Here is a 21,151-nt window from a genome sequence, read left to right as displayed (position 1 = left end):
CTCTTCTACTTCCTAATTTTAAATCGGGGTAACTCTTGTCTCCTTTCTCAGCTTACTTTTCTCATGTATAAGTGAAAATAATAATTCCTACAGCAGAGGGTCACTGTGAAGCTTAAAAGAAATAATGAAGGGAAAAGCACTATAAATTTTATCAACATTAGTCTTTAAAGTTACCTTTGTTAGTACCTAAATGTGACACTGACACCAGAAAGCAAAATAATAATAATAATAATAATAGATAGATAGATTTATTACATCTGAAGTATCTAATCCCAGCATTAATATCATTTTTTTATAAAAGCAAAAAATGTGCAATAATAGAGGAAAGGTTAAATTATAATATTATTAAAGTACTATAGTACAGTAGAACATTATTAGGCATGACAAATCAGAATGCACTCTTGGCCCCAGGAATATAATTTCCCACTAAAAACAACCAGGCATTTCTCAAGGAGCAAAAAATATACAGTTAGCCTGGAACTTTTTTCTATACTAAAACACAAGGAAGCAATGAAAAATAATTAGAATTGTGTTAAAAGGACTCAGGAGACAACTTGAAAAGTTTCCACTGGCCAAAATGGGGCAATTTGAGCATAATTAAGAGTAATAACTAGACTAGATGAATTGAAACATATGTAATATTTGATATGTTTCAATTCATGAACCAAAACAAATATCACTCTTCACCTTGGAGGATGGTAGATAATGAATCATTGCTTTGAAAGCTGGAAAATAAAGAGAAAGAATCAAGCATTTATTCTGCCCTTTCCCATACAACTATACCACAAGGTAAATCAAATGGTTGATGAGAAAATGTTTCTCTTTGTAGAGTGTTTAAGCTAATAAAGAAAGAAAGAACACTAAAATTAAATATCAGCACTTGCAACTCAGTTGAGATCATGAATCTAGGCAAGGACATCATAAAAAGAAAGATGATCCTAAGTTACAAGGGGAAGGACACATCTCTTATGGCGTAAACTTGCACAAAAAATCATGTATTTGATCAAATCTTTGGATCAAACTACCAATTTACAGGAAAGACAAAAGACAGAGAAATACCCTAAACCCTACTATAACGGGCTAAATCTGCAAAATCCAAACTATGGGAAACTCTTCAGGAAAAATGACCTAGTTCTTTAACAAATAAATTGCACCCCCCCAAAAAAGAGAGAGAGAGAGAGAGAGAGAGATATGAAGGAAAAATCCATAGATTAAAAATGACTGAGGGGCACCTGGGTGGCTCAGCTGGTTAAGCATCCAACTCTTGATTTCGACTTAGGTCATGATCTCAGGGTTGTGAGATCAGCCCCACATCAAGCTCCATGCTGGATATGGAGCCTGCTTGGGATTCCATCTCTCCTCAGCCCCTCCTCCCCTCCCTAACAACAACAACAAAAGACTGAAAATGACCCAAGAGACATCTCGACCCATCACAATATAGGGAACTTTTCTGGATAATGAAATCAAACAACTAGGGCACCTGGGTGGCTCGGTCAGTTAAGTGTCTGCCTTGGACTCAGGTCATGATCCCAGGTCCTGGGATTGAGCTCCGCATCAGGCTCCCTGCACAGCGGGGAGCCTGCTTCTCCCTCTCCTCCCTGCTTATGCTCACTCTCACTATCTCTGTTGCTATCTCTCTCTCTCTCTCTCAAATAAATAAATAAATAAAATCTTTAAAAAAGGTAAAGTGAAGCTGAGATAATTTACTGATGGATTAGGTTTGATGTATAAGACAGAGATCATTCCAGGATTAGTCCAAGGTTTTTGGCTTGAACAAGGATAAGATCATCATTTTCTAAGACAGGGCAAGTAGGAAGCCAATAGTTGGTTTGGGGTATATTACATTCGAGATGTCTTTTGGATACCAGGTATAGTGCTGACTTGGCAATTAGATACACATTCATTTCCTTTTGTTGTGAAAGGGTTCTCTACTTACATCTTTTCCAATAAGATCTCTCTGGTTTTCAATGACGCCCCAAGGAGGGATTCCAACGGTCCAGATTTTTCTCAAGGACTGGAAGGAATGGGCTTTCAGGGCATCCCCAACATGTTTGGACACGCCTATGAACAATAGAGATCAAACCTGAACACACGAATCATGCAAAATACCATGACTGCTGGAAGGAGACAAATGGGTGGGTATATGCAAAGGGCCATTCTTAGGGAAAGTTGCGGGCACAGTGGAATGAATTTCTGATATCTTGGTTTCCTCTGCTCTCTTGTAACACCTCTTTCTCCTATCGCTGACCTCTTTACCTGAACAATTCTCCTCTCCCTTTGGGCACTTTTTGCTTACAACCTCAGTCCTGCCCCTATTTTTGACTGACCAGAAAGTCCTGTAGGGTCAACATGAATGTTCTAAGTATGTTTTTTTCTCTAACCTTCTCAACTGCCCCAGCAAAACATCCTGCAGATATGGCCCTTGCTTCATTGAAGCAAATTAATAGCTTTATACACATAAATATTCCAGAACTAATGCATTCACATTTGACCTTCTGGAATTCATAATAACAACAATAATAATAGCCAGCACTGACCAAACTCTTACAATGCACCACGTGCTCTTTTAAGTGTTTTACAAGTATTTACACTTTCAGTAGAAACGTTAACTTTATGTGGTCTATTTTATAGGCAAGAATTGAGTCATAAAGAAGTTAAATGATTTGCCCAACGTTGTAGAGCTGGTCGTTTGTAGAGCTTGGATTCCAATCCAGGGTATCTGACTTTTTTTTTTTTAAACAGACTCTATTTTTTTAAGCAATTTTAGGCTCACATCAAACTGAGCCAGTAGTACAGACCTCGCCTGTACCCCGAACCCATACACAGCCTCCCACAACTGTTACACCCCCGCCCCAGCATGGTAGATGTGTTACAACTGCTGAACCTGCACTGACACATCACGAGCACCCACAGACCACAGTTTACGTTAGGAACAGGTGCTGTAGATTCCACAGGCTTGAACAAACCCATAATGATCTAAGCCATCACTGCAGTATCATGCAGAACAGTTTCACTGCTCTCAAAATCCTCTGCGTTCCATTTACTCGTCACCCTGCCACAACCCCGGGCAGCCACTGGTCTTTGTCTCTGTCTCCAGTTCTGCCTTTTCCAGAATGTCATATAGTTAGAATAGTGCAGCATGTAGCCTTTGAGATTGGCTTACTCTGCCTTTTAATGACAACACTGCATTGCTCCGCTTACTCTTCTCATATATAGTGCTGGCCCTGTGTCATTAGCACAGAGACAAATGAACAAAAACTCTACCTATCGCATGCATCTGATGCACGGCACCTAATCATTCCCCCCTCTCTGGCATCTTCCCCGTCACCCGATTTTGTACACTTTCCCCAGAGTCATTGTCTAGAATCGGGGATCTGGACCACAGGCACATATCAGTATCAGCTGTGCAGCCATCTACTGCAATAGAGATTTGGACTCCGTAGGTTTGGCCTGGGCTCCCAGCATGGTGGTGCTGGCGGACGTATGTCAGCATCCCACATGTGATCCTACTACATATTGTCTACTGAGACCCTCTATAAAACCAGATCTGACTATGTCATTCCCTACCCATTCTCCTATCCAGATTCCTCTGAGGACCCCTTACTACACAGAGAATAAAATGTCAGTCCATTGGCGTGGCACCGAGTCTGGCTCCAGTCTCCCTTGTTCCTGTTCTCTGCCACATGGCACATCCAGCCTATAGCCTTATCTCCTCTTTCTACATGTGCCTTCACCTCCAGCCGTGTGCCTGGCCTTGAACTGCCACCTCTGTCTAGGATGCTCCTTCCTACCCTTCCCTCAAGGCCAACGCCAAGTGCTATATCCTTCTCCATGCCTTCTTGAGTGTCCTCAGGTGGAACTGGAATGTGTCTTCCTCTTCCTTGTACTCCCAAACACTTGCTTTGTATCTCAACTATGACCCAGTCAGCACTGATTGTAGTTAGTTGCTCATTGTTATCACAGTCTGCCTTATCACTAAGCCCAGCACCTTTCACCCACAGCACCTATCCAAGTGCTTGCGCATTCAATTAAATGTCAAATATTCATGCCAGATAATGTTCAAGTACAGTAGAGAAGCAGCTCAAGAATAGGCAGAAGCTGGTAAGCAACATCTCTCAAATTTAAATGTGCAGAAGAATCATCTGCGGATGTTGTCAGAATGCAGATTCTGGTCCTGCTGGTCTGCAAAGGTATGAGATCTGCATTCCCAGCACGCTCCCAGGTAATGCCAATGCTGCTGGTCCAGCTGTCCCTCCCTGAGTAGTCAGGCCCTACGGAGTTGTGGTTGAACGGGGTCAGATCCTGATTATTGTTTAAGAAAGCTTCAAGTATGCCTCATTTCTCATTTCTTTTGCTTATATGAACTATTCCAATAATCTTCACACTATTATATTTGTGTTCCTTAATTGGTCCTAACCTAAATGTTAAAACACACACACATACACACAAGAGCAGTAAGTAAAAGAAAGCCTGTGTTGTTAAAAAGGGAAACTAAGGGCCCAAAATGGAATCACTTAAACCAAGTTATCAAACTGGGGCTTCATACCTAACCTAACCTAACTGCAGTTCCAACCTCCCCCAAAAACTTAGTCTTAACCGCTCAATCTGTCACAAGGACTCTCCTCATCCTACCACCCCACCCCCCACCCCACCCCGCAAAGGAAGATGAGGTAATCTGGATGGTTAGACTGCTCCCCGCCCCCCATTCCCTCTGAGGGAAGATGACCTTGCTTGGAACAACCCTTCCTTTTCTTTTGCAAATAACTTCCTTGCCTCACCCTCCTTCCTACAAAAACCTTCCATTTTGTACAACTTCTGTGAGCACCTCTTTACTTGCTAAATGGGATGCTGCTTAATTCAGGAATTGCTTTATAAAGCCAATTAGATCTTCAAATTTACTCAGTTGTATTTTTGTTGTTGAATTTGACCCTCTGGTAAGCTTAGCTCATGCCCAAGCCTGCACACTCCATACTTGCAAGAATTCCGAGTCCTTTCAAACCTCACCGGAGTCTAAAGTTCATGAAAAGACTATTTCTTTGCCAGAAGTTTACCCACAGTTGTGTTAAAATAGCATTATTTTAACAATGGTAGAAACGCATTCCAGGAAAGGTCTATGATTCTTCTGGGTTTTTTTTCCTAGTACTATGCTTTTCGTCTTTCTCATGCCACCATGTGCCCCGAGAGCACTGAGGAGCAGAGATTAGGTGCCATACTACCTGATTCAATTAGAAAGAGGGATTTTTTTTTTTTTATGTGAAGCAGAGAGTGCACTTTACCAGTATTAATGCCTTCCGTTATTATCCACGCTCCTGTTGTCTCTGCAGCTTTGACCAAACCTTGGCTGAAGATCTCTTTAAGTTTGGAGGGCATCTTGAAGTTCTGGATGCCCCCGTGGACAGAGATCACCAGCTTTGGCAGTTCCATCTTCCACTCTTTCAACATTAAATGTAACAGATGATCCAACTTTGTGTCATAAGAAGTCCTAATATACTGGAAGACATGAATAGACACATGTACATAAAATAGGAAAAACTACATACCAGTAACAATGAGCACACAGCAGGGCGACTGAAATGGCCAAAACTTAAAAGGAAGTGTCTGAGATTTCTTTAAAAGTTCATCTTTGTATAATGGAAACATTTACTTTGAAAGGATCCCACACCCCCTCTAAGTTCCTTCTGGGAATTACAAGTCACGGTAGGAAGGCTTCCTCTGGCTTTCAGGGTTGGCCCACCAATGAATGTTCTCTAGAAGGTCTGAGATGAGGCAGAAATACTTCAAACTGGCAAAAACCACTACTCCAGGAAACCCATTAAAAAAAAAAGCTTTTAGAAATAGGTGAAATGGGGTTTTTCATACATGCTATTGATGAGGGAGCAGAAGGCTAGCTGGACAAAGCACAAGCTGACACCCTGCCACCTCCCATCTACCCCCCACTCCTTCGTGGTACATGTGTGACAGTCTTCCAGGGATCTCCCAACTATCTTAATGTTAATACCTTGCTAGAGGGGAAAACAACCTTAACTTGACACTGGCAAGGTCTCTATTATCTTATAGGTCTTCTTTAGCATATGAAAGTTCTTTTGACACCTCCTTTTCCTTCCTTCCCCCAACTCCTAAGTATATAATCAGCCACTCCGAAAGACCCCCGTGCAGCAGCTCTTTCTGCCCATGGGTCCTGCCCCCCCCCCCCCCCCCGCCCCTACCACCACACCTGCTCGCCACCATTTTGCGGTCATCAGCTCCAGACCTCACCCCACCGAACCCTCACCTATATTCCAAAACCACATCACTATGACTTTTAATTTACTTAACTCTTTCATATATTTCCACAATTTAAATCAGAGTATTATCTGGGAGCATGTACATTTAATTTACTATAAACTTCACATTCTAACCATTCCCTTTATATATAATTATCCCTCTGAAAATGTCTTTTTCCAAAATAGATACTTTTCACCAGAGTCATATTTTTGTCTAGTCAATGTAACCCAAAGCAAAGGGGAGAGAAATCCGAATCAGCAGGTAGGAGCAGAATCATTTTGTGTTTTGCTTAAGATCATGGTGTATAGCTGGCTCTCTTTTCCAGTAGATGCAGCCACATACAGACTGTTGAAACCACACTGAGATGAGTCTGCCCTCCTCAAGCATACGCTAACCAACACGACCACCAAGTCAGATTTACAGGAGTAAGGACGATAAGAAACCAGGAATTAGAAAACTACACCGAAAAGAACCACGGGTGGAGATCTTCATCCATATGCAAATAGAATTATGACCTATCTTCCAGGATGTAACAGTGACTTAAAACAATGGTCTATTCACCTTTGAAATTCTTAAAACATAATCCCTTTATTTAATTATTAAAATGTTGGAATTTCTGAACATCAAGTTGACATCGAGTTGGGACAGCCATCACAGAATGTAATAGAACCTTCAGTTTGTAAGTGAGGAAAATGAGTTGCCATGGCTTTCTTACATATCCAAGTAGTAGGAAAATACACAAGTTGACCTTTGTGACATGGTTTGTGTTGCTCCGAATTGTGAATGCAGGCAGGGGCAGCTCTGACGTGATTCCCCTAGCGCAACTCTTTCTCCCAGGTGCCTCTCTCTTTCATCTAGAAGTCCTTTGAGTCCTAGCAGATACTCCTCCTTGAGATCTCAGATAAACAACCTTGATTAACTAAATTATCAGCACTAGTTTTTCTTCCAAAGGCCAAACAAAGATGGTGCTAAAGGTTAATGACTTTCTTTCCCCCTCCCCCTCCTTTATAACTAACTGGCAGATTCTCACGGGCATAGATTCTCCTCAAATCCTTCACAGAATGAGGTGGGAGGGATAAGACCGGGAAGGGAATGCAGGGATGGGAGATAAATAACCAGCTCTCAAAGCTTTCCTGCCTCTCACCGTAAATAAGAACAATTCTGGGCTTAAATATAAAAGGTAGTGTCTTCTGAGAGATCAAATAAAATGCATTCAGGTGCTCAGGATGTAATGGCAATCTAATGGTAAGCATAAAATCTATGAGGGATCAGGAGATCTGTTGAACCATATTTTCAGTTCTCCTATGTGCACCATATTTTCTCTTGGCCCTCCCACAAGCCCAGTGTTCTTAGCCCTCTGCCTCACCTGGCACCGAACACCTCACTCACCTTTCTGATCTCAGGTTAGCTGTGCCTACTTCCCGATGGCTTCCTTGACACACACACTGCCCCAGAAAAACAGGAGTTACCCTTTCCATTTATTCGAAGAATCCTATATTCACATCTGGAGCATTTCCCCTCCCCCTGTGGTAATAGTATATTTATTTCCTGTTACCCTCACTAGACTGTAAGCAATGTTAGCACATGGAACATATACTCTTTGGGGCATAGCAACGTACGAGCACCTAATAAATCGTTGTCAAATGGATGAAAAAATGAGGAAATGAAGGTGATTATAAGTAAACATAAAAGCAAAAGGAGGAAGACTAAAACGGAAGGGGAAAATGACGTACAGGGTTCTGTAAGAGTCAGCTTCCAAAAAGGATTACAGAGAAGAATAAAGGCAGTTTCCTCACCAACTAAAGAGAATATCAACACACAAAGCTAAGTGCAAGAGGATTAATAACTGGAAATGTAGATTACTGTAAAACTGCATTATGAGACTTGATGATGACTGCTTTATTACGATCTGTTGTTTCAAATTCACCCAACCGATGGTCAGACTCCAGGGTCCAGCGGAGTCTTGGCTTTCCTGAGGTGGACGCCCCTGCAGATTCCCCAGGGAAATCTGCCTCTGAGAAAGCAGCAGGTGGTTAACAAGCTCAAGAAAACACACCTGAGAGATAGCTGGCCTGTCCGTATTGGGCAAATTACATGCAAAATTATCGTATTAGAGACAGGAACAAAACCGGCCTGGAAAACCTACGGACGATCACTTGGGGGAGATACAGAGAGAGATTTCCGCATTTCCTCTCACAAGGACGGAGCAGGCCTGAACAGCCACGAGCTACTAGTAATTGCTATGGCCATGCTTCAGCTAAAACCATCTCTTTGGCAGCAACTTTTCTCCATTCCTTAAGAAAAGGGCAGCCTTTGGCAACTGTCTAAAGAGCAATAAGGCATTCTCCCATAGAGAAGGCATAAGCTTGCTAAAAGAGGTCAAATAAAGAGCTGGCCACGCCATACCTGGGAAAGGTACCATGTCCCTCACACAGAAAAGAAGAAGGGTCAGGTCATTTTTGTGAACAGGTCAATAATACGGATCATTTTTGCAATAAAACCCAGTCATCTGATCATTTACACTTGGAGATACAATTTCGAGAAACATTTGGAGGTTATCCTCTGTTAAAAACTAGCAAAGTAATGTGAGTTATTAGCGTACCTTGGAGTGGTGGGTGTGCTCTCCATCTTGAAAATTAATAGTGCCAAACGTATCTGTAGGGCTTTTCGTCGTGTGCTTTTCAACAGACCATTGTTCATTTTCATTACCGTTGGCAGCTGAGATGGTCCAGGAATAATCTATCCCATGATGGTCTCCAATCAGTCGCCCACAGTAACACCTTAAAGATGGGATGGAAACCAGTTTCAGAATAGAAAACACACTTCAAAACAGAAAACAGATGTAACGTTTCTACACTTTTCTAGGGTAATATAGAGATGGCACATATGAATAATTTTTTTACAACTTCACATTAAGATTTATATCACTAGATTTCTTCTGAGCTTAAAAACACCCTCAGTGGTTCTCTCCCTTAGCTGCACATTAAAATCATCTAGCGAGGGGCACCTGGGTGGCACAGCGGTTAAGCATCTGCCTTCAGCTCAGGGCGTGATCCCGGCGTTATGGGATCAAGCCCCACATCAGGCTCCTCCGCTAGGAGCCTGCTTCTTCCTCTCCCACTCCCCCTGCTTGTGTTCCCTCTCTCCCTGGCTGTCTCTGTCTCTGTCGAATAAATAAATAAAATCTTTAAAATAAATAAATAAATAAATAAATAAATATCATCTAGCGAATGTTTAAAAAAAATACTAAAAATCTTGTGCACACCCATGTTAAATATTATAAAGCATTATTCATAATAGCCAAGTGTCTGTTGACAGATGAATGGATAAAATGTGGCGTATACATATAATGGAATATTATTCAGCCTTAAAAAGGGAGGAATCCCATGATACGCTATAATAGGGATAAACCTTGAGGATATTATTCTAAATGAAATAAGTCAGTCATAAAACAAGTGCTGTATGATTCCCCTTATCTGAGGTACCTACAGTAGTCAAATCCACAGAGACAGACAGCAGAATGGTCGTTGCCAAGGGCTGGGAGGAGTGGCCAATGGGGAGTTATTGTTTAATGGACATAGAATTTCAGTTTTGCAAGATGAAATGTTCTGAAGATCTGTTGCACAACAATGGAAATATACTTAACACACTGAGCTATACACTTAAAATGGTTAAGATGGGGGGCTCCTGGGTGGCACAGCGGTTAGGCGTCTGCCTTCAGCTCAGGGCGTGATCCCGGCGATCCGGGATCGAGCCCCACATCAGGCTCTTCCGCTATGAGCCTGCTTCTTCCTCTCCCACTCCCCCTGCTTGTGTTCCCTCTCTCGCTGGCTGTCTCTATCTCTGTCGAATAAATAAATAAAATCTTTAAAAAAAAAAAATGGTTAAGATGGTAAAAAAAATCAAATTGTACATTTTAAATATGTGCGGTTTATTTTATGTCAATTATATCTCAACAAGGTTAAGAAAAAAACTAAAAATCTCTAACATGCAATATACTTAAGGATTGAGTCAGAAAATGTCTTCATGTAAAATGTAACATGCACATCAAAAGAATATTAATCAATGTCAAAAAAGATTCAACTTCAGAGAAATACGTAAACATACAGCTACCACAAGAAAAGAGACATGAATGAGGCTTGACTATAAATATAAATTAAATAATAAATATATGTGATATAATTGCAAAGGAAGGAAAATTCAATAAATGTTCCTGCAAATAATTAAAAGTTTTAAAAACTATTTCAGGTACATAGCCATAATTTCCACTATGTAACAAAATGAAGCAAATTAGAAGGTTAAATCTCTTTGAAACTAGAACTACATAAAAACTAACAAAATATAATAATAATCATATTGGTGAAAGGACGATAAGGTTCTTGTGTTTTGTGAATTAAAAAAATCAGAAGGAAAAATTAAAATTTGAGCATACAGAACTTTCATATATTATATACAAAGAGGTTATTTGGCTTTATAAGTGATTCAAGCTTTTTTGTGTGTGTATGTGTGAAAAGCAACATAAAAACGTGTACAAGTTGTTGGGTTCAAGTAAGCAAGGAACCAAGATGACAACAAGAAGTCAGAGGATCAAGTTCTATATATGGAAGGGCTCTTGACTCAATGAGTGGAGGAATAATCTCAAATGTACAGAATATACATAGTCGGCATCTACTAGAGAGAAATATATCACCTGGTTATCTTTCGGAACGAGGGTTAGTCTTCAAAATGGAAAAACATCTATTCATAAGCTGAACGATTCATTTCACTGTGGCTTTTTCTAAACAGAACATGAATGAATGGAGGCAGCCATAATTCACACCTGGAAAGTTAAATCACTAACCATTCTTCAGTTTGAACCCACTTTGCTCTACGTATTTTTTTAGCCTAATCCAGTTGACTTGAATCAATGTAGTTTTATTCCAGTTTTTACCAGGTCATTAAACTATTGCATGATGATCCCATAGAAGAAACCAATTACCCCTGAACTTTTTTTTTAAAAAGCTTCCATGTCTATCCTTTTAGTTAAAACTTTCAAAAACTTCCAAATTATACATCATTAACTAAAAGCTCACCTTGAGAATCAATATAAAGGTGTCAAATACCAATTCCCTCCCAAATTGTTTTTATAAATTCTATTAAATACCCATCAAAATCTTTTTTTTTTAAGATTTTTTTTTTATTTGACAGAGAGAGAGACAGGCAGAGAAAGAAGAGAAAGAGCAGGCTCCCAACAGAGGAATCCAATGCGGGGCTCGATCCCAGAACGCTGGGATCACGCCCTGAGCGGAAGGCAGACGCTTAACGACTGAGCCACCCGGGGCCCCTACCCATCAAAATCTTAAAAGGATTTTTCAGGGAATTTGACAAAGCTATTCTTTTTTTTTTTTTTTTAAGATTTTATTTATTTATTTGAGACAGAGAGAGAGAGACAGAAAGAGAGAGCACAAGGAAGGGCAGAGGGAGAAGCAGACAACCTTCTGAGCAGGAAGCCCGATGCAGGGCTTGATCCCAGGACCCTTAGATCATGACCTGAGCCGAAGACAGACCCCCAACTCAGCCACACAGGTGCCCTGTGATTCTAACATTCATACGGATGTATAAATTGTCTAAAAGAGTGAAATGATTAAAAAAAAAAAGAATAAAATATAGAGGACTTGCCCTATCAGATACCAAGATATATTACAAAACTGTAATAATGAAGCACAGTGGCATTTACTAGGAACAGAAGGATCAATGACACTAAAAAAAATATAAAATAAAATAAATAAATAAATAAAAAGCTTAGAAACAGAACCATAGACATATGGGAATTTGTTGTGTAACAGAAACGACAGCAGAAATGGTTAGGACAGATTGCTCAGTAACTAACACCGGGACATTTCACTCTCCACATGAAAAAAATCAAACTAGTTCCTAGCTAAGTGCAAAAAGTATAAGTTTCAACAACTTTTAATTTCTGGACAGTGTGAAATCAACATTTTTCTAGTATCGTTCACATTAGTTACCTCTAAAGATTGCCAAGTTAGGAAAATATTGCCAGGGAAAGGTTCTGGAGAATAAAGTAGGAAGCAGGAGGAGTAAATGAAGCCTTTTCACTTCTTTTCAATATAGTCTTATGCTTGCTTTCAATTTTAGCAAATTTTAAATAATTACTAAAAAGAAAGAAAAAATAATTTGAGGAAAGGTAAAAGAGGTTAGTCAAATGGAAACTCTTCACTCATTGTTAGGAACTGAATGGTGTCCCCCAAAATTTGTTATGTTGAAGTCCTAATCCCCAATGTGGCTGTATTTGGAGACAGGGCTTATGGCTTATAAGGCAGTAATAGTCTAAATGAGGTCATAGAGGTGGGACAGAGCTCTTGTGTCTCCTCGTTTATAGACGCCATTCCTGTGAGATTAGAGTCCCACCTCTATGACCTCATTTAGACTATTACTGCCTTATAAGCCATAAGCCCTGTCTCCATACATGCTTATGTAATAAAGCCCCCATAAAGCCCCAAAAGATGGCGTTCAGAGACTTCAGCTTGGTGAACATGTAGAGGGGCTAGAAGAGTGGCTTGCTCAGAAAGAGCACAGAAGCTCCACGCCCCTTCCCACATAGCTGGCCATATGCATCCCCTCCATCTGGCTGTTTATCCTTTATAACATCCTTTATAATAAACTGGTAAATGTAAGTAAATGTTTCTCTGAGATCTGGGAGCCTTGCTAGCAAACTAATTGAACCCATGGAAGAGTTCTTGGGAACCTCTGATCCACAGCCTATCAGTCAGAAGCACAGGTGATAATGTGGACTTGTGATTGGCACCTGAAGTGTGGGGAGGAAGGATAGTCTTATAGGACTGAGCTCTTAACCTATGGGACCTGATGCTATCTCCAGGTAGATAGTGGCAGGATTTAGTTAATTACCTGGTGTTGTGTTGGAAACACACACACACACACACACACACGTGTCAAAACTGGTGTCAGAATATAGCTTGGTATGAGCACACATCACTCACAATTCATAGACCAAATACAGTGCTGAACAAACCATCTTCATTATCCAAATAAAATATAGGGGGACCTGGATGAATCAGTTGTGTCTGAGTCTTGATTTAGGCTCAGGTCATAGTCTCAGAGTTGTTAGATGGAGTCCTGCATCAGTCTCCACATTGAGTATGGAGCTTGCTTAAGATTCTCTCCCTCGGGGGCGCCTGGGTGGCACAGCGGTTAAGCGTCTGCCTTCAGCTCAGAGCGTGATCCCAGCGTTATGGGATCGAGCCCCACATCAGGCTCCTCCACTATGAGCCTGCTTCTTCCTCTCCCACTCCCCCTGCTTGTGTTCCCTCTCTCGCTGGCTGTCTCTATCTCTGTCGAATAAATAAATAAAATATTAAAAAAAAAAAAAAAGATTCTCTCCCTCTCCCTCTGCCTCTCCACACCCCCCCACCACTCTTCTCTTGCTCGCTCTCTCAAATAAACAAATAAAATATAACATAAGCAAATGGGACGCTTTACAAGTATTTCAATTGGTAGAAGCTCTTGCCAAAGGCCCTTGCCGTTTACATATCTCAGTAATTCAAGTCATCTATCTATTGCATTCAAATAATCACTCTCCTTCAAAAAACTCCCACATTTCTTTTTTAAAACTTCCCTTCGAGGAGCACCTGGGTGACTCAGTCAGTTAAGTGTCTGCCTCCAGCTCAGGTCATGATCCCAGGGTCCTGGGATCCTAACCAAGCCCCAAGCCCCGTGTCAGGCCCCTGCCCAGGGAGGATCCTGCTTTTTTCTCCCTCTTCCTCTGCACCCACCCCCCCACACTCTCTCTCTCAAATGAAAAAAATCTTAAAAAACCCAAAAAACTGCCTTTGGAAAGGTAAATAGGATGCACCGATAAAGCCCTTTCATTGAGTCCGTTCGAGACATGAGAAAACTGTCCCAATAAGTTTTAAACAGAGTTCCTAAATATTAAAAGAAATCTTATTTATCTAAGTCTTACCTGATTAAATTCTGGCAGACCTGGCATCCTGCAGTACATCTGAATGAAAAACACAAAACCTCTGTTAGGCTACTGACATATTTGAAGGCATATTTAATGCTTATACCATAAATATCCATCATTTTCCCTGGTCTAAAAATCAGGGTTTGCTGAGTACTCATATATCATTCCCCAAATATTCCCATATGCCATTTCCCAAATATAATTACACTGCAGCAACCATGACCTAATTAACAGAACACTGAATTTGGAACCTAAATACCTGGATCGAAATCTCGCTGATTTAACAACTCCTCTAAGCACTGTTTTTCACATTTGAAAGTAATACCTGGCCTATAAGGTTACTAAGAGGATTACCTGAGATGATGTGTGTAATGTGTCTTACAGTGGTGCATTGCAGGATATATAATAATGGGGGCTGTTATTGTCATTACACTATGAAGATAACAGAATTTTCGAGAATTCTGAGAATTAAGAAAAATATATATTTACATAATTATAAATATATAATATATAGACATAATATATAAATATTTATATACAACATATAATGGTATGTTATTTATGTATTAAATATGTATATTATCTATTAATTATATGATATATATTACTGTAAAACCATAAAACACTATCAAATCAAAAGACAGTTGGTATGATTATAAGTATTATCCTTATTAATCTTTCTTTTTATGATTCAGAAGAAACTTCTGAAGTTGGGGGATCATTGTGATCATCAAAGATCCTATTTTAGGTATAAAGAAGTTTTAACTAGAAGAGAATACTAGTTAAAACAATGGAAGAAAGGACAGTATTCAAAGAATCAGGGTCATTCTGGATTATTCACAAACAAATACTGCAGCCTTTCACTTCTTCCTGCCCTAGCCTTTGGGACCGTCTTTTCTCAGAAGCTTCACTTCAACAACAAATTCAAAATATAGAGGGAACAAAGACATTGTAATCAAGTCTGTCAGATTTGTTTCTTATTAGAAAGTATAAAAATAACCAATAAAAGATCAACTTTCATCTAAATTTAAAATCACGAACTACCACCTTTTTCTTCTGCACCATTGGGAAGAAAATTTCAGAAAAGCTACAGTTTTGAGATTCTTACTGAGATCTAAGAAAAAGGCTGGCATAGGAAGATCCGTAAGCATCCACTAATTTTTTTTCCACAATCCCATAAAAATAGAGACTACTTTTTCCCATAAAATGCAGATCTCGGACCATTCTATAATATGGAATTATGATCATTGATATTCTTCTTGAGTCTACGGGATAATGGCCTTTGGTTATCACATTTTATTAGGTTCAAGATGATTAGGAAGATGATTTTCCATTTATAGAAGCAGGACTGCGTGAGCTCAGTCTGCCTTCTGTTGTAACCACCATCACATTACAAGATGTCATAAGAGATGAAGGGAAAAAACAAGTTTACCTTGCCATTCTGTAAACATTTTATAAGGGGGTAAAATAAGAACTTCCAATCACGGGGCTTACAAACTCCAGGTAATTCAGTGAGGGTGGAGCTAGTAAATATTTAACAAAGGCAAGGAACACTGTTTTAGTCATCCCCAAAGAACAAGAATTTCAGTGACCGCACCATGCTACCCTTCATAAGCATACAACTGTGATTTCGAAACTTTAAATGATTGTAAGGTCAAATGTTAAAAAGAATCTAAAAATAGAGTAGTCCCCTAATTAAAATACTGCTCTTCTATTTTTCCCTTCCTTTTAATTTCTACTCTCCAAGGGCAATGCCACCCAATCTTAATTTCATGAACCCAATTACCCTGGGGAATTTTCCATAGCCCTTTATTCTCCTATCTTTCGCTGGCTGCTGTTTTGAACTTTGTTCTGCAAGTAGAGCTTCGGAAGGGTTCTCAACAAGTCAGAGTGGTCAAACTCAAGTCATTCCATTCTGCTGTCCGTTATCTGCTCAAACAAAAAGCCTATGGGGGAAAGCATGGAGTTGTCTGCATAACCTAAACACAGTGTCCTGAAATACCCCAAACTGTCACTATTGTCACTATTTTCCATAAACACTTGAGTTGGGAATAAGGAATATTCACAATATTTTGAATATTCAGTATTCAGAAGTTGTGGCAAATGGAATGGTGGTGTGGATACGGCACTAGATATTTCCCCCAATTTTTTTTCAATTAAATTTTTTTTTTATTTTACTTACACTATAGTTAACATGCAGTGTCATGTTAGTTTTAGGTGTTTAGTGATTCAACAATTTTATACAGTACTCAGTGCTCATCATGATAAGGGTACTTTTAATTCCCTTCACCTATTTCGCCCATCCCCCCACCCATCTCCCCTCCAGTAACCACGTTTGTTCTCTTAGTTAAGAGTCTGTTTCTTGGTTTGTCTCCCTCTCCTTTTTTTCCCCCTTTGCTCATTTGCTTTGTTTCTTAAATTCCACATATGAGTGAAATCATATGGTATTTGTCTTTCTCTGACTGACTTGCTTCACTTAGCATAATACCTCCCTAATTTCTCTTCTCCCACTAAGAGAAACAGGAGCGTTAAAGAAATGAAGTCCACCACAATAGTAACAGTGGCCCCATCACAGTGATGTCATTTCGATAAATTCTTCTTCTTTATACTTCATTAAGTCATGAAACAGATGTTAATCAGGAGTCGTCTATGCAGCAGGTGCTGTCATAGGCTTGGAGTAAGGCACGAACTGACAAGGTCCCTGATCTTACCTGGTTGTCTACAATAATCAGGTATTATTTTTATAAAGACAAAGAAACAAATATTGATTAAAAACAAATAAACGCTAACTTCACAGATATGATTAAATCCTCTTGATAAAACACACCTCTAAGTTTCCACAAACAGTTCTCAAAGTAGTGTTGCTTTAAAATGAAAAATATAATTAAAAATTGTACCTGTGAGGGTCTTTTGAGCTAGGTATGATTTTGCTACATTCTCTCTTGTTGAACACTCCTTCAATCCAGGATTTCTGGGACTAAAGAAAAAGCGTCGTTATTTTTATATTATAATTAAGTGAGAAAACAATGTAACCACGGTAGTTCAGGGAGGCAAGATATACTTAAATATCATGGAGATGAATTAAAATACCAAGATCAACCCCAAACAGGCTAAGTATTTATTGGCTTTTATCACAGACAACATAGACACAAATAAAACCAAATGTGAACACTAAAACATTCACAAAATTAATACATCCATAATCTCATTTTCAGCAAAATGTCCATAAATGCACAAAACACTAGGAAGGAAGTCATGTAATAACTGAAGCATTCCTTAATTCTGCTAAAAGTCACTCTAAAATCTTGTACCATAGTCCTATAGAGTGAATTTCAAGCTCTCAAAGTTCAAAATTCTCACTCATAAAGTCCCACTTTGGCTAAGATTTCATGGAAGTTGGAACCTCAGCAAGATTCTATGAAAGGATTTCATCTAAAATGGACCTGGAGGATAAGAAAAGTAGAATCTTGCACATGTACCCTGAAGAAGAGAACTTCAAAACTGAGACACTGATTTCCAGTAAATGCCTTATTGACAGGAGACTGAGACTTATCTCCTGACCAATGAACATCTGCCAAGAATCTCTCCCCATCCTCAAGCCAATGAACTTACAGCTTGGACTCTAGCTGGACTTCCCCCTCTTTGCACTCCTTGACTGTAAATATAAACCACCCCCCAAATTTCTCATAATTAGAGCTTGCCTTGGTTTCCCTCCTTCCTTAGATAGACAATCTGATACACATTCTATAAGCATGGCTTATCACGGACTGTGCTGCTTCAGTCTGCACGGCCCACGACCATCCCTGAATCCAGGAGGGACATCGATACTCACTCGCTCATCCTCCTAATAAAATCTCTCCCAGTCTACAAAACTCAAGTCATAGCCAGGCTCTTCCATAAGCTATAGTGTAAGTCCAGGAGCAGGGGACACTGGATATACAATAGAGACCCCAACCAACTGATGAGCTTGGCCTTCTCCTCATTTGAAAATACTTTAGCTCTATATGGTATAAAAACATAAGTACGGATATAACTTTATAAACACATGTGTTATAGCAGTGGCAAAAGGATGGTGAATGGGAATCTGCAAGGGGGTTTCACAAACTCCGTGTTAGTGCAGCCCCCACCTCACTCTGACACCCATTGTCATCTTAGAGTTGCAGGAAATGCACTGCACCAGACGACGGGTTACAAATTCAGCTGTGCCACCTCCTTATCACACTGTCCTCAGGTCCCAGATGCTCAGGACATGCCACCCTAAAACACGCTGCTTTGGCGTATGGGTTATTTTGAGCTGTAGGCACTTGAAAACCAGCAAATGCAGTGAGAGGCTTTCTCTGAACTCTCTTTATCTGCCTAAAGACAGATCTTCCAAAAGGAGCTCAACTGTCATAAATCCCTAGGAGTTTTCATCAACCAGAAAGGATTGACTCTTATCTCCAAAGAAGGAAGTAGAAGTCAACAGCACACCCAGACAAACCTTGTCGCAAACTATCATATCTCCCATCTATTCTTCTAAGAGCCCCTTCACCTTTTCTAAAAATCATTTACTCTCTTCTAAATTGCCTACCTCCCCCAACCCTTCCCCTATTAAGACAGTATATAAATTCCCAAATATCATCATTTTGGGGGTATTTACTTTTGCTTTTCTGTGATGTTGCCATGACCACAATATTAAAAATGAATAAATTTATGCATCTTTTCTTCTGTCAGTTTATTTCACAGACCCAGCCATCAAACCTAAAAGAGCAGAGGAGAAGTTTTTCTTCTCCCACAATTACAAATGAGGCATTTATGGAATCCTCTGTATACTTTAATATTAAACTCATGGATTTTGTTCAATATTCACCAACGTGTTGACTACTGAATAGAACTGTATATAACCAGAATCCAGCTCTTGTTAAGCAAAACAAGGTGGGGGCATTGACTGATTGGTTCCTGTGCATTTTGAACATAACTATAAACAAGGAAAACTTCCCGAATCAAGCTCAGGTCATCTTAAAATCATTCTACCTCTTAACCCTTTTGCACAGTCAGCAGTTTTTAAAAGACATTTCCTAAATTGGTAAAGCCCTGAAAACATACAAACTTGGAAAAAATTCAGTCACAGAACTTGGGATGAACTCAAAATCTACTTATTATAATAAGAAAATGACACAATCTTTTGGAATGGGTAAGCCTTGTCCTCTCTTCAAAAACTAACAATTTCATTTATTCAGTCTGCAAACATTAATTAAGTCCCTAATTTTTGCAAAGCACTGAGAAAAGAGTAGCAGGGGAATTAGTGTGTTCTCAAAGAGCTCTTCATTCTGAATTCATTCAACCAATATATTGGATAGCCCTCCATGCTGCACGCTGGGAATACTATGGCAGGTAAGACAAGATATTTACTCTGATGGAACTTGGAATAAAAAGAAGGAAACAGATAATGAATTGATATCGTTAAACTGCATGTGCACCAATTAACTATTAAAAAGAGCTCCAAAAAGGGTCCCTAATATAGGAGCCTCGATACACAAATTAAGCAGGCTGTGCTGTCATTCATTTTTTTACAAGACTAGACATCTGACTGGTAGAACTATCTGAGCAAATTAATTTTTTCATGCCTGTTTGCTTATATATTAAAAATGGAGATAATAGCAATAATAATACCTTATAGCACTGTTGAAAGGAATAGATAAATTAAAGGCTTAGAATTCTCCCCGGGACTTATTAAGGCTATAAAGCTTAGCTATTATTATTGGTATATCAAAAAGAAAAAAATTAGCTTTTGGTGGGTGGCCAGGGAACTTAACTTTGATTTTTTTTTTTTTTTCCCACAGAAAACTACTTCCTGACCTCCAAATCCTCCTCCTGGGACCTCTCATACTAAAAATGAATGACTTCTCCAGGTCCACTTTCCCCACTAGACTCCAGCACCCACAGGCCCTGTGCCAGTCACTTCTGTTGCCCCGGGCCCAGCCCAAACATTACTGAATGAACAACAAAATGAACACACCTAGACTAGAACTTCAGGAATCCATGAATACAATTTTCCCTTCAAAGGTGTAAACAGGAAGCCTGAGCCATAACAAGAACATGGAAACTCTGCTCCTGCAGCTTGCGGATCTTATCTCGAAACTACAGGAAAGGAAAAGCAGGCTGAATTTGCACGAGTTTCAGACAATTCCCAATTTCGAATCTTACTTTCTTCCCCTCTACCTCATAATAGTAGCCTTTTCAATATACTCTGAAGCACATTTGGAAGAGGCTCCCATGTTCAGGACAACAGAGAATGATTAGAAACCAAATATTTGTTGGTTTTAATTCAGTAGCCCAAATCTATTGAGGACAAATGCCCAATGAGCTGACCTCTGTCACTTGGAGCAGCAAACTGTCATGGGTAGTGGTTGGCAGTGGAGGTGATGCCATTTCTACAGCCATAATGGCAGCCTACAAAGCTGAGTATTTGATATATGTGTATGTACACATCCACACACACCAAGACACCACACGAGTGAGGGGAGGTGTTTGCTGATTGTCGTTATTTGGAGGAGGGAAAGGCAGAGGACAAAGAAGGGAAACTGTTGGTCTCAGGCTCAGTGGGCGCCTCACCCTAAAACTTAATAAGCAGGTTTTGCTTACAATCCCAGGCCTGAGGTGAGGGTGGCCAATAGCACAGAAATGTCCAAAAAACGAATCCTCCAACAGAAGCTCTCCATGAATGAATCCTTCCCCTCACTGAAAGGATTTCTACACTACAGCTTTCCAGGTCTTCCAGAGAACAGATCTCTCTCAGGGGAGTCTCTGAGAAGGGCATAGTTTTAGAGGCGTTCCTTAATTAAAAAAAAAAAAAATCTACATGTGTGCGTGAATGGTTTTTTTTTAACATCCAGAGGGCTTGGTGATTGGGGGTGAGGGGGCACA

General features: G+C 39.8%; 1 protein-coding gene across 1 annotated transcript in view; it reads right to left on the bottom strand.

The window, feature by feature from the left end:
• TRPM6 (transient receptor potential cation channel subfamily M member 6) overlaps positions 1-20,668 on the bottom strand; it is a 109,389-nt gene extending 88,721 nt beyond the window's left edge. Inside the window, 5 exon segments of the mRNA XM_040620130.1 lie at positions 1,937-2,061; positions 5,277-5,490; positions 8,867-9,044; positions 17,143-17,222; positions 20,597-20,668. Coding sequence (XP_040476064.1) covers positions 1,937-2,061; positions 5,277-5,490; positions 8,867-9,044; positions 17,143-17,222; positions 20,597-20,668 — 669 coding nt within the window.
• Between the last annotated feature and the right edge of the window lie 483 nt (positions 20,669-21,151).

The sequence above is a fragment of the Ursus maritimus genome, unplaced genomic scaffold, assembly GCF_017311325.1.
Source record: "Ursus maritimus isolate PB19 unplaced genomic scaffold, ASM1731132v1 scaffold_34, whole genome shotgun sequence".
Classification (NCBI taxonomy): domain Eukaryota; kingdom Metazoa; phylum Chordata; class Mammalia; order Carnivora; family Ursidae; genus Ursus; species Ursus maritimus.
This window is presented reverse-complemented; position numbering and strand designations above follow the sequence as displayed.